At 42.7% G+C, this 14,195-nt stretch overlaps 3 protein-coding genes across 3 annotated transcripts; all 3 read left to right on the forward strand.

Moving 5' to 3' along the window:
- The first annotated feature begins 1,859 nt into the window (after nt 1-1,859).
- On the forward strand, nt 1,860-2,819 carry LOC123019478 (olfactory receptor 11G2-like). Its single transcript, XM_044422389.1, has one exon. It carries the CDS (start codon nt 1,860-1,862, stop codon nt 2,817-2,819), a length of 960 nt encoding a protein of 319 aa, XP_044278324.1.
- Nucleotides 2,820-6,917: 4,098 nt separating this feature from the next.
- On the forward strand, nt 6,918-9,609 carry LOC123019479 (olfactory receptor 11G2-like). Its single transcript, XM_044422390.1, is given in 3 exon segments — nt 6,918-7,493; nt 7,495-7,859; nt 9,600-9,609. Coding segments are annotated over 3 exon segments (951 nt in total).
- Nucleotides 9,610-10,737: 1,128 nt separating this feature from the next.
- Nucleotides 10,738-12,424, forward strand: LOC123019480 (olfactory receptor 11G2-like). The gene is made up of 2 exons (XM_044422391.1): nt 10,738-10,767; nt 11,471-12,424. Exons 1-2 carry the CDS (start codon nt 10,738-10,740, stop codon nt 12,422-12,424), a joined length of 984 nt encoding a protein of 327 aa, XP_044278326.1.
- The last annotated feature ends 1,771 nt before the right edge of the window (nt 12,425-14,195 follow it).

Below are 14,195 nucleotides of genomic sequence, written 5' to 3' on the forward strand. Positions count from 1 at the left end.
GAGGGAGAGTTTAATGCTGCATTTTAATGTGTTTTTCTTTGAATTTTTGCTTCTCTTTGAATGATTGAATCTTTTTCTTTTTCCTTTGCATCTCAAAGTCACCCAGGGAATATAGGTCTGTATTTGGCACTTAAATAAACCAATGAAGAATCTGCTCTATCACACCTTCTACCAATGGGAGAAGCATCTCCAGGGTATGGAGTGGGTTGTTTTGTGTTGTGCTTGCAGGAAATTCATCTGTGACATTTCCAAATGGCATTACAGAACTCCCTTCATGACTTCATTTGAATGCATTCACATTAAACAAAAGCAAGGCAATGCATTGTCTGTGTTTTGTCATGGTCAAAGGTAGAGACCTATCACCAAGAAGAAAGTCTTCTGGGGTTTGTTGGATAATGATGTTGGTTCCTGAGGGACATGTTTCCCAGGGCCTAGGAATGCTTAACACTTGCATTCAAGGCCTGTCAGGGGTTCGGATCTCTCCTCCAAGTCCATTTTGTACTTTACAATTCATGGATATGACAGCTGAGCACCACTGCAAGACCAAAGAAGCAAGCACTTCCCCGCATTCCCAGATCCCATCATAAAAGCCATCATGTGCATTCTCCTGGATGGAGCACCCCTTTGAATGGATGGAGCTTTAGTTCAGGCCTACTGAGATTCAGAAATTGCAGTCAATCCCAAGGTAAGGGATACAAAACAAAGAAATTAAGTTCTGAATGGCTGCTGCATTCTAGAACAATCTTCTCTAACTTGCCTGCCTCCTGGCATGTTGGACTGCAATTCCTATCATTCCTAATCAGTATTATGTCAAGGAAATGTTGATAGATCGTAAAAACAAGGATCCGAGAGACAGCTTGGTGTGATAGTTGGACTGAGAACCTGGGAGATTCAAATTCTAGTCCCAACTTGGCCATGAAGCTCATTGAGTGACTTGGGGCCAGTCATTACTCTCAGCCTAACCTATCTCACAGGGTTGCTGTTGTGAGGGTAAAATGGAGCTATTGGGTTTCTCACAAGAAGAATGATGCAGGATAGAAATGGCATGTACTGTCATCCTCAACAACAAAGAATAGGTAAGAGGTGAGTAGGAACTACCAGGAAATGCCTGTGATTCACAGCTGCCTTGCTGATTTCAGTTGAGTAATCAAGTCAAAGGCTTCTTGGCCACTGCCTTTGTCCATCCCTGGCTGATGAATTCCAACTTCTTTCAAAGATGGATCTACCATGTGGTCTCTTTGACTCTTCTTTGTGGTCCCTCATTCAGCATCCCTGGCAATTGGAATACAAACTCAACCCACACATCTTCTTTCCTGATCGTTCCCTATTGAACTAATCAGAGCAGGTACTGGTAACAATGGATATGAACTTTCCAATGAATTTGAATCCAGAAGAAAGGTAGACAGGTCTTTCAAAGGAAATCATGTAGTATGCATGCCCCATTGGCAACTTTAAAAATTCATATCAAACTCTTCATTGGCTATGATGCAAAGTTCATATGTACATTTCTGGTGAGTATTTTACATTACTGACCAGATAATGTTTTGCCATTTTTAAAAGCAATCAATAATGTCATTTCAAAATTCAGTAACAGAGTAGGGAAATTTCGCAGGGACAGAGAAAAATATTCATTGCAAAACTCAAGTTCCTGTACATTTGTGACACTGCCGCAAAGCAAACTAATGCTAAGTTACATTTGTCATCTTTCCTCTTAAAAGTTATAATTTGTAACGTGTGCTTTGCAATCATATGAGATTTGTAACAAGATAGCAGAGATCCACCTCCAACAGTGAGATTCCTGCATAGTTCTCTTTCTCAGCAGAAAGGCAGCCTATAACATGAGTGTAATCTGATTCCAGATGGAGCTGACCAATGGGTCCACCATCCAAGAATTCATTTTGCTGGGATTTGGAACTGGACGGCAGAAGCGATTCCTGCTCCTCATTTTTTTCACCTTCCTTTACATGCTCACTTTGGCCGAGAACATCACCATTATCACAATGGTGTTCCTGGATGCTCACCTGGCCCAGCTGCCCATGTACACCTTGTTAAGCAATTTCTCCTGGCTGGAGATGTGTTATGTGTCCACCACTGTGCCCCGAATGCTGGCTGACCTCTCTTCCCCTCATGGGACCATCTCCTTCTTGGAATGCTTCTTCCAGTTCTACATCTTCTTTTCTCTGGGCTGTACGGAATGCTTCTTCCTCTCAACCATGGCACTGGATCGGTACTTGGCCATCTGCCACCCACTGCGCTACCCACAGATCATGTCCCCAAAGACCTGCTACTGCCTGGTGGCTGTTTGTTGGGTTGTTGGTTTCCTGTGGTACCTTGTTCCGGCAATCTTGATCTCCAAGTTGTCCTTCTGTAGCTCCAACATCATTGACCATTTTTTGTGTGATCCGGGTCCTATTCTGTCCTTGGCCTGCCCTCCACTAGGCAACGCTCCTCTCTTCAGCCAGATTTGCTTGAATGGTCTGATTATAGGCAATGTCTCCTTTGTTGTGCTGTCCTATGGAACTGTGATTATTACTCTGATGAAATCCTCTAGGCAAAGCAGCCGTACAAAGGCCTTCTCCACTATCTCCTTCCACCTCATGGTGGTCACACTTTTCTATGGCTCAGTGGCAGGAATGTACTTAGCCCCAGGTGGAGAGAGCCAATCGGAGGTCACTAAGGCAGTGACCCTCTTCTATACGGCCATCACACCCTTTCTCAACCCGCTGATCTACTGTCTGAGGAATGATCAGGTGAAAGAGGCCCTGCACAGGTTGCTGAGGAGAAAGATGAGCATAACTGGGAGTAAGGAAACAATGTAAGAGGAAAGGAGAGAGAAGAGCAAAACCCAAACAGAACATCCCACCCTGAAGTCAAAGATAAATCAGATCCAGATTAAGGTTAACTGCCCAGAGAGCTTAGGCTGTTGGGCAATATAGAAATTGAATGAATGAATGAATGAACAGATGAATGAATGACTGAATCAATGAATGAACGAATGAACGTGGGCAACAGGGCATGCAATAGCTGACTTCCCTGACCCTTTCTTTCCACAGCAGCTTCTCCCACCTCCTGGAAATGCTATGCAGAGCACCAGGAGCCCTCATGAATGGGGATGAGTTGTGATGTGGCAAGAATTTTTTCTGGCAACTGAAAGCCATTCCTGAATGCAATCCTGTGGACCAATGGGAGGAGAGGGCAGGGGAATTATGCCTAATATTGTCTGGTGAAAATTCCAGGTTAGCTGGTTTGTACTTTGTCTTGTTTGGTTTGTATATCTCTTAGAACATGTATTTTTATCCTACTCTCCCATCTGAAGCTAGCAATGCAAAATAAAACAGTGGTAAAGGACTTTTTTTCTTTAAAAAAAAACTCTCAAAATGCATCCCACCCCCCCCAAAAATGTTTTCTGCACTGTTTCATTGTCACTCTTTCCAGAGCACTCTATGGCAGTTCCATACCAGGACTGTGGAAACCACTATCCTGGGTTCAGACAACATGACAAGCCACAGTGGCACAGAGAAGCCATAGAACAAACCATTAGGTCTCATCATGGTTTCTAAAGACCAATCTTATCACAGTGAAATACCACAACTGGGTTCAGACAATAACAATGATAAAAAAAACCCACACCATGGCTCATTGTGGTGTCTGAACCCTACCATTGTGTAAGGTATCCACAGTATAAAGTTTGATCTATCGATATCAAGAAGAATTTGTAGTGTAAGGTTGAAATAGTACATTTTGACTAAGAAATTTTCTTCTCAAGGCAAGATTTAGAATTCATCTAGCTTGAAAGGTATATGTTTAAGCCTTTTTATTGTGTTTTAACTTTTAATAAAATAAGATAAATAAGGCTAGTCAAAATAATGATGGCATTAGCTGTTAGATAATATTTACAGAGAAAGTGTGCAAATATGTCTTGATTTTGCTGTGATGTAGGCTCTTACCATTTAGAGGAACACCAGATCTATGTACCTGTCAGTTGACCTACCCATTCAGAGCTGAATAGGACATTTGGAACCTTAGATGAAATGTTTTCTTTGAAACTACTAGAACTAGAAATCCTTATATTAAGGAAATGCTATTTCCTCTTAGACAATTAAGATCTTAGAATCTTCAGCAAAGCTTTCCTTTATACTAAAGAGAAGCATTTGTTATCCTGCACAATATATTATATTTTGATGTGATTTTATATGAAGTATATTTTATAATTAAAATTAAAACAGATCCCAAAACCTTCCCCTTTACTCTTCTGTGTTAGAAGAAAACCAATGACTGAACCCACTTAGAACAATTTCTGGTGTGCCCTTGCCAGAATTGTATTAATCAGATATAGTAGTTTATTGGAACTACAGGTGGGTAACACTCTACAAACAAATTCCAAGAAGGTTCTTTGTGAGTTAAAGCAGAATCATCAAACCTCTTGCAGCCAGAGGGCCAATTCATTCATTCATTCATTCATTCATTCATTCATTCATTAAATATATTTTTGAATACCAAAAGATGACTGAATTCATTTATTTATTTTGATGCTGCCCAATAGTCAAAGTTTCCTGGGGGTTGAGAGCAATACAATAAAATGTCATAAAATACAATAAAATCTTAACAAAAGATCATCATTTGGTCAGAGGAATCACCAACCAACAGCTTCTCAGACCTTTCTGGACTGAGCTTCAGTTTGTTAGCCTTCATCCAGTCTATTGTCACAACCATATAATAGACATGTTAGCCGATCCTGCCCAAATTCTAATCTTAAACTCACTGAGTTGGACAATATACTGAGGTTCTTCCACTGTAACCTTAAAGCACCATATAGGTGCAAAAAACCCAATGATAGCTTTCAATGGAGAACATTGCCAATCAGCAAGATCAAAGGCTTAGCAGATCAATAATGGAAGTTTCCTGTGATCTGGTGGGAGAACATTCAGCCTTTGTGAGTGGGGCTACAGTAGTTTGAACAGAATGTTCTTCTATCTCATCGCCAAGCTACCAGGTAGCTCCTCCATAGGGCATTGCATCCATTTAATTGCTCAGATGAGCCCATGGTTCCCTAACAAAGGAAAATAAAAATTACCTGTAGGGATAGGCAACATTGAGAGATAGGCAAACAGTCTCCAGAGGGAAGCTATATATTGTTGAATCCATAATTATAGCTTTCTTGAGGAACACGTTCTTCAAAGCCACCACATATTTATCAGAGACATTCAAGACTCTAGTGTTTGTGGTCACACATGCTTCTGCCCACCAAAAACACAAAAGAAATGGCACAAGAACAGCGTTATCTTGTCAAACTCTGAAATGTCACCAGTCGTGCTAAGCCTTCCACCGGATGGAGCTACACTTCAAATATTACTGAGGCACTAAACCAGGAACAATTAATAAGGCAAAGAAGACTTCCAGAGCTTCCAGGTGAGGCTTTGAATGTGCAGTCACACTGGCTTATTCACAGAATTTTAAGAGGGACCCAGTCATATTGCCTTCCAATTGTAAACCTCATGTATTTTCCCACAACTTAAGCTTTCTAAAAAATTTTCACTTATTGCACACACAAGCACACACACACATGTTGAGGGAAATACAAAAATCACTGCCTGTTGCCTTTTGATTGGAATTACAAGGAGTCTTCCATCTGGAAATGCCCTGGGCTGGGAACTGCAGAGGAATGGGTTTAACTTTCAACACTTTCTATGGGGGGGGGGGGAGATCTTGGCTTTTCCAAGAAATGTTGAAGGATCACAATGGAAACTTCCCAAGCTTCTTAGAAGCAATCCTGATTTTAACCTTCTTAACAGTTAAACTGGGGTTTGGAGCAGTTCTAACAATGGAGCTGTGAGGAGTGGACCTTGGAGTTGAAGTCCAGGACCATAGGGCTATTCTGAGATCCAGCTCTGAGGTCCTGTGATCTTAGAGCCAGGTTGAGCTCCACCCTGCTCGCAGCCAGCACAAAAAGAACTGTGTACCTGCCTTTGCAAGGATGCAGATGGGTCTTGGAGATGTGGAAAGGGCATGATGGGATGTGGAGGAAGGAGTTTGGGGCAGACAGATTGTGCCAGTTCCCAGTGGCACCTCAGTCCGCTTCCCTCTTGCTCCTGACAATCTGGCCAAGAATGGCTCTTTGGTTAAAATACATGGTATTTTAGGGTTGGGCTTAGGGTAGAATGACTCTTTTAGTAAAATACATTGAATTTTAGGGGGTTTTTTAAAGGATTTGCTGAGACAGCAGCCACTGTTCTTCACTCTGGGTGAGTTTAGAGGCTTCCATTCACCTGAAAAGGAGTGCATTAAAAATGCTGCAGTAAATTACTTTGAGAAATGCTGGCTGGGACATACTGGCAGGGTTTAGGACATCTGAGCATGGATAGAATTGCATCTACCAGTCCTTATTCTTGTGGTCATTGTCTCTTTTTGTTTTTTACAAGGGGTTTTTGTGGGACATGACTTCAACATGTTGATACCTTCCTCTTGTTTCTCCACAACCCTGTCTTGGCTCAGTTTCCCTCAACACTCACCTTCTATGATTGCTGTTGGAGTAAGTGATGGAAAAACATGTATGTGAATGCCCAGGAGAGCGATCCAAGGACGAAACCAACTTGAAACAACTGGCAAATCCATGAACCACCAGTTTCATGTTACAGTAAATGATATAGTATTCAAACCCATGTTGTGACATAATAAAAGCATCTAACTTAGACCATCAGGATGTTTGCAAGGTTCCCAAGCCTTCTTCACCAAACTTTTGTAAAGCTTTTATTCTCTCCAACTTATTGAGACCTGACATGGGGGTAGGTAGCAGCTGTACTTTTATCTTTCCCTCAGATGGCTTACTTGCTTGAGCTTTGTTGCTGGAAATGTATAGCTAGACAGGCAGATGGTTCTTTGTCATGGTGTGTGAATATGATTCTATTGTCTGATTCCAGATGGAGCTGGCCAATGGGTCCACCATCCAGGAATTCGTTTTGCTGGGTCTTGGAGCTGGGCAGCAAACACGCCTCCTGCTACTTATCTTTTTTGCTGTTCTTTACACACTCACTTTGGCTGAGAACATCACCATTATCACACTAGTATGTGCAGATACCCACCTGGCCCAGCTGCCGATGTACATCCTGCTGAGCAATTTCTCCTGGCTGGAGATGTGCTACATCTCTACCACTGTGCCGCGTATGCTGTTTGATCTGGCATCCCCTCACGGGATCATCGCTTTCCATGCTTGTTTCCTCCAGTTCTACATCTTCTTCTCACTTGGCTGCACCGAATGCTTCTTTATTTCAGCCATGGCCTTGGATCGATACTTGGCCATCTGTCACCCACTGCGCTACCCACAGATCATGTCTCCAACATCATGCCATGCTCTGGTGGCTGCTTGTTGGATCATCGGATTCCTGGGCTACATTCTCCCTGTGGCCTTGATCTCCAGGTTGTCCTTCTGCCATACAAATATCATTGACCACTTTTTGTGTGACCCTAGGCCCATTCTGTCCCTAGCCTGCCCACCACAAAAAAAATGTTTCCCTCATCTGCCAGTTTTCCATAAATATTATTGTTATATTAGGAAACTTCCTCTTTGTTGTACTATCCTACAGCATCATCATTCTCACACTGATGAAGAAATCCTCTGGTGAAGGCAGCTGGAAGAAGGCCTTCTCCACCATATCTTTCCATTTAGTAGTGGTGACACTTTTCTATGGTTCAGTCGCAGCAATGTATGTAACACCGACAGTGGGAAGTCAGTCCCAGATGTCAAAAATGGTTACAGTTTTCTATACAGCTATTACACCCCTCCTCAACCCTTTGATTTACTGTCTAAGGAACGATCAAGTGAGGAAGGCCTTGGGCAGGTTGTTGAGAAGGAAGGAGAGATGGCTGAGGAGAAAAGAAATAAAGGGGGAAAAGGAATGGGATATGAAAAAAGAAGAAAGTAAGATTTGTTCTGGTGGGCCTCAGAGGGGGACAGAAGAAACATTTCCAACTCCTTATATTTCTCAGCATTCTGTACATGCTCACTTTGGTTGAGAAAATCTGTATTATTGCACTGGTGGTGTGGGACCCTCCCTCCGTCTGAGCAATCTCTCCTGGCTGGAGATGGGCTGCATGCCCGCCAGAGCACCCCTTATATTATTTGACTTGGCATCCCCTCAGCTTGCACCCCACGTGCTCTTTATCCTTTCCATGGATACTCCCTCCAGTTCTGCATCTTTTCCTTAATGGCACATAATTCTCCTCCACCATGTCCTTGAATTCATACTTGGCTATCTGCCAATCCACAATTCAAATCTCAAGATTCCTCTATACCCATCATTTCTTGATATTCCTGTTGCTTGCACATTGTCCTCAGGATATCAACTGTGGGTCCTCATATTAAACTTGTGCACACCCATTGGCCTATGAGCCATATCGAGCCCATCTGGGCTATCCAGCATTCCTGGACGGTCACACCCCTTCCAGGCTCCACCCTTTTCCATGGCCCCACCCCTTTCTCCCTAAATATTGATTATGTGGTGTTTTCCTGATTTTTACAGTATTTTTCCACATTCTGAAAGGTTGAGATGCCTCCCCAAGGCTTATTTTCTAGTAGTAACACATTTAAGCTAAAATATTCTGGGGGTTCTTTGGAGGGGAGTACACTTCTGCCATGCTCTCTTTCTGTTTGATTTCATTTACCACTAGAGTGACAGCCCCCCCCCCCCAAAAAAAGCTTCTCCAAGATTGAATTGATATGAATCCCAAATAAAAATTCTGTTCATCAAGTCACTGGATCAAGGATGGACCAGAACAGATTCAGAGGAATCTTGCCTTTCACTTGAACAAGTGAATCATTGGGGGGGGGAAAGGGTATGAATCTCATATCTGAGATTTTGCTACAGAATGAGGGACTGAACAGGCTATGTGTTTGAGTGCATCCTAGAAGAAAACAAATCATAGAATCATAGAATAGTAGAGTTGGAAGGGGCCATGAAGGCCATCGAGTCCAACCCCCTGTTCTTGCAGGACATCAAGTTACACCACCCCACTCAGATGGATGTCCAGTTTTGCCTTGAATGTCTCCAGTGTGGGAGAGTCCACCACCATTCCAGGCACCTGGTTCCACTGAGTGATCTACCACTTCTTTGAGCACAGGGAGACAGGGATTCAAAACCCAGTGCTTTATTTGTAAAGCTAACTATCAGTATGAAATTAGTATGATTTCTAGAGCCACCATCATTATGTCAAGATGAAACTTTGAGGTACACACTGCAGGGAAAAGCATGTCCATAACAAGAGAGGTGCAGGGTTAGAGTAGACTCATTGAAAAGAATGGAACAAACAGTGACTAAAACCCATTGGATACATGCCATGACTTCTGTGTGCATTTGTTGAGGATGGAATCATTGAAATGTTTTATACTGAATAGCAATAAAATAAGAACTTAAAACAATCCATTGGCACCTGCCTCTCATTATGAACACATTCAAATAACTCAGTCATTCAGCTTTATATTTTGACTTTCAGAACAATCAAAAAGAAGCCAAATGTCATCTCATAAATACCTCAGACATGGACAATGGCAGATTTTCCTGGTTCTGATCCAGAAAACCTGTATCTACTTGTGACACTCTTTCCAGGTCACCCTAGATCACCTCAGCCCAGCCAAGGCTGTTGAACCAATGAGCAAAATCCAGATTTTGCATCTATGCCACACTCTGGAGATCGGAGCCTCCTGAGGCTTTGTTGATGGGGTTGTAATATCCACCATCTTCTCCAGGCCACCTCTTCAGAACTAAGGAGGCAACTGTGTTGAGAAGTTCTCACAACCAGGTAAGATTTGTGGCATTTCACTTGTTGCTATTCCACTCCCTCCCTGTCTGAATTCCTCATCGGAAGCAGGCAGCCGTTTCATGGACTCCTGTCTTCTAATCACTGCACCTGACTTTTGTTCCATGAGACAAGGGGAGAACTCAGAACTCCTGATGGGGTTTTGGGTAACTGAGGTTCTTTATCCTTCAGCAGGAAAACCTCAAGAAAAAGTTTTTCTGATTCTGTTCTCCTGCTTAATTCATGGAGTTTTACTGACGTGTGGGTGTCAGGATCATATTGTCTTCTGCTCCTAAGCTCCCATCTTTTACCACCCACTTTTTCTATATTTTTTTTCATCATAAATTGGTTAAGGGGAAGAAAGAAGGCATAACTACAAGGTGCCTTACAATTAGAAGCACTAGGAACCATCTGTCTGAATGGACCTGCCTGGATCTGCTTCAACTTGTGATGGCCAATTTCACCTTTTTCATGCATACAGTTAAAAAAAAAAGCTATGCATTTCTTTCCTAGATAGGAAGAAAATCAACATTTTATGTAAATGTTGATAAATTAAAATGAAAATGGCACTTTTCTATGTTCCCAACATTCATATATGCTTTCTCTTCTGCAAGAAAGCAAATAAATAAATGGTTATGCCTGCCCATTTTAACATTTCTGGAGGTTTAGAGGACAGGGGAGCAAGAGGTTCCAGGTATGCATGTTTGAAGCCTGATGCATATTGAATTGCTCGATGAGCATTTTGTGCACAGACCCTGAAAGCTCCAGTGTGTACTTAATAACAGGAGACTTGAATCCGGAAGAAAATGTGACAGGTTTTATGAAATAGCAAAAGGCCTCTCCCTTGTTTAAATTATATGCACATTTTATTAAGTCTGTAATATAGTTCAATTAAGATTGATACCTGTCTTGACCCCTAGATCAGAACTGAGAGAATCGTCATGACAGATGTCTTCCCTGGATGTGCCCAAACATGTGGTAAAGATTTTTTTTCAAACCCTTCTTGCTGTTTCTTGTTTCTGAGTTTCATTCATAAATTAATATTTGTTCATTTGCAATATTTGTAATATTAAATCCAAATACATCTTCTGCTATGTGCACATTAGCTTAGTCTATGACCTCACAGCACAGGGCAGCTACCCTCAACTCACTGTTTTGGACTGCAATTCCCATCATTCTTGGCCAGCAATGCTGGGAGTTGTTATCTGACATATCTGTGGAGGTGCCAAGCTGGGGAAGCCTGGCACAGGACTTATGCAGGACTTTATCAAGACTTGAGAAAAATGTTTGTGAGCTGACATGGAAGTGGTGTTCTGGGTGGGGACATCAGGAAAATCCAGAATGGACTGGAATAGACAGGAAATTCCTATGGATCCAACCCATGGACTCCACAACAGACTGACTGTCCCTGAGTCACACACATTCTGTGAACTTCTGGACTGTTTTCTGGATTTCTGAAGTTGCAATGCAACACTATAACCACTATACCATACCACACCACACCAGCTCTCTGATGGCAGTTATGCCAAGAAAAGGTCCTCTTCTGAAGACCTTTGTTCTTGGGAAAGCACAGAGGGGAGAAACTGGATGATAGGAATTGCAGTCCAGTGAAGCAAAGGCACTGCTTCTGGATGAGGTTGCTTGTAGATGTTTATCATTTCCCTCTCTGTCACTCTTCCAGCAACAGGGGCAACCCCACCTGGAGCAAGCCAACAACACCAGCATAGCAGCGGGGTTTATCCTCTTGGGCTTCCCATCCCTCTCACGTCCATTCCAGCTGATCCTCTGTGCTTTCTTGTCTACCTGCTATGCCTTCACGTTGTCCGGAAACCTTTGCATTGTGTGGGCTGTTCTCTGGGACTCTCGCCTCTCCCGCCTCCCCATGTACATCCTTCTGGGCAACTTCTCCATTCTAGAGACATGCTATGTCAGCAGCACAGTACCCAGGATGCTGTCAGATCTGGCCAGTCCCCTGCCAGGCGCTATCTCCTTCCACGGTTGCTTCCTCCAGTTCTATTTTTTCTTCTCCATGGGAACCACCGAGAGCTTCCTTCTGGCAGCCATGGCCTTGGACCGCTACTTGGCCATCTGCCAGCCCCTGCGCTACCCAGTGCTCATGTCCCCACAGTTCTGCCTCAGCATGGCAGCCTCCTGTTGGCTCGGGGGCTTCCTGTGGTTCCTGGTGCCCATCACCATGATTGCCCAGCTCCATTTCTGTGGCCCCAACATTCTCGACCATTTTGTCTGCGACCCAGGACCACTTCTGGCCTCTTCCTGCACTCCAGCCCCTGGCCCAGAGATGACCTTCTACAGCCTCAGCTCAACAGCCATTTTTGGGCCCTTCCTCTTCATCGTGTGCTCCTACATTGCTGTCCTCCAGGCGGTGATAAGGCTGCCCTCTGCAGGGGGAAGGCAAAAGGCCTTCTCCACATGCACCTCACACATGGCTGTGGTGAGCCTTTTCTATGGCTCCATCATGGTTACCTATGTTGTCCCCGAAGCCTCTGGGGGCAGCAACAAGGTGGTGACCCTCTTCTATTCAGTGGTGACCCCCTTGCTCAACCCACTTATCTACAGCCTGAGGAACAAGGAGATGAAGGATGCTCTGAAAAGGACACTGTTGTGGGGAAATTAGAGTCTCTCATCCAGGGGTGGCTGGTTTGGACCTTGGCCAGGAAATCAGGGCCTTTTCCTCTTTAAGGTCCTCCTTGGTTGGCTGGCAGAGGCTATATAACTGTTACTGCTATTTTCATTATAGCTATGATCTATTCATTGATCTATAACCCCTCCCCCAATAGGAATGTCTGAAAAAATAGATTGTAATATAAATGATCATAAGATTTTTTTTTAAAGCAGAAGATATATAAGGACAGCCATAAAACCTCCTAGACAGAAAGACAGATCAGTAGATAATTTATTGTTTTATCATTTTTCATGGATTGAACAAATTTTACAGAGCATTGAAGTATGATGTTCAAAGCACAATTTTCTTATTACATACTCATATAGGCTACATGGATGTATTGCAGTGAAAGAGCAAAAGTTTTAATTATTTGTTTGTTTATTAGATTTATATCCTGCTTTTTTTCTTATGAACTCAAAGTGGCTTACATCATTCTCCTCCTGCTGCTCTCCATCTTATACTTACAGTATCTTTGTGAGAATTATTGCTGTAGGCATAAGAGGGCTAAGAGTCTGTGACTGGCCCAGTTGGCCCCATGGCCAAGTGGGGACTAGAAGCCAGGTCAACTGAGTCCCAGTCCTGTGCTTTTAACCACTGGACCACCCTGGCTCTCTTCTATATCTAAAATAATTATTTATATCTATAAATAATTATTTAATTTATAATAAAATAATGATATTTGTACAGGCCTGTATTATGTCCACGCTCACTGGGCATCATCCAACATGTTTCTTCCTACTGGTTCTATGACAATCCTGAACTTTTAGGAAGCTGGCCATCTCTCCAAGAACTTGCATCAGTACAACCTAGTTTTCAACACTATTGCACTGTCCTAAATTCTAGAATGGGATCAGAGGGACATGTTTTCTTTGCCAATTCTGAGACTTCAGGACCTTGGAAAAACAGTTGACCTACCCTGTAATTATGAAAATGATTGCAATCAGCACTGGTATTTTCCAATATCCCAAAGGATATCACAGCCCTGGGAATATTACATACAGGCCCAAATCAGCATATTTCAGATATGGTGATTTATGCTGAAACTATGAAGACAACTCTCTCTGCTTCTACCAAGGAGGTTATTTTGAGTAAAGCACAGATCTGTTAGTCCAGGCTTTTTCGTATCTTCTGCCAGGACAGAGACTGTTTATGGTGGTCACTGGTGATCATGAAAGAGTCCCGTTTGGACTTGACCCAATATTTGTTAGTGTTCTGTTGGGTTTTGCTGCTCTGGCTGCTGCATTACTCTTCCGGCATGACTTCAAACTCCACCTTGTGCAATTCCAGGGTAGTACTTCAAACTAACTCACATACTTCTCTGGATGAGATTGTCATTGGTGAATTTGTATCCATTACACTTTCCAACTTTACCATGCCAGACTTTATGGAAAAGCTACAGTCCTCCTCAGTAACTGCTGCGTGAGTAGTTCTTTATTTTTGTTCTTAAGGAGATCTTTTCTGTGTGCAATTATGTTTGGTCACAGCAAAATAAATCCATTTTACCTGCAGTCTTCCATAGAAACAGACCAAAACAGAACCACCAGCAGGTCAAGATTAGACCAAGCTCTTATCAAAATCACTCCATGTCTCAGTTACTAAAATGTTTTTGGAGTTTACCTATGGGCAGCAACAGGATCCTTTCCAGAAGAAATTATTCATTCATTCATTCATTCATTCATTCAATTATCTATAGACTTATAGCCCACTTTTTTCTTATGAACTC

This window comes from Varanus komodoensis, unplaced genomic scaffold, assembly GCF_004798865.1.
Source record: "Varanus komodoensis strain SLA01 unplaced genomic scaffold, ASM479886v1 scaffold126, whole genome shotgun sequence".
In the NCBI taxonomy this organism is placed as follows: domain Eukaryota; kingdom Metazoa; phylum Chordata; class Lepidosauria; order Squamata; family Varanidae; genus Varanus; species Varanus komodoensis.

Bases quoted from the DNA above. Each gene is read 5' to 3' on its own strand.
- LOC123019478 (XM_044422389.1), top strand. From the start codon at position 1,860: ATGGAGCTGACCAATGGGTCCACCATCCAAGAATTCATTTTGCTGGGA.
- LOC123019480 (XM_044422391.1), top strand. From the start codon at position 10,738: ATGTCTTCCCTGGATGTGCCCAAACATGTG. The intron at 10,768-11,470 runs GTAAAGATTTTT...TCACTCTTCCAG, and splicing joins TGGATGTGCCCAAACATGTG to CAACAGGGGCAACCCCACCT.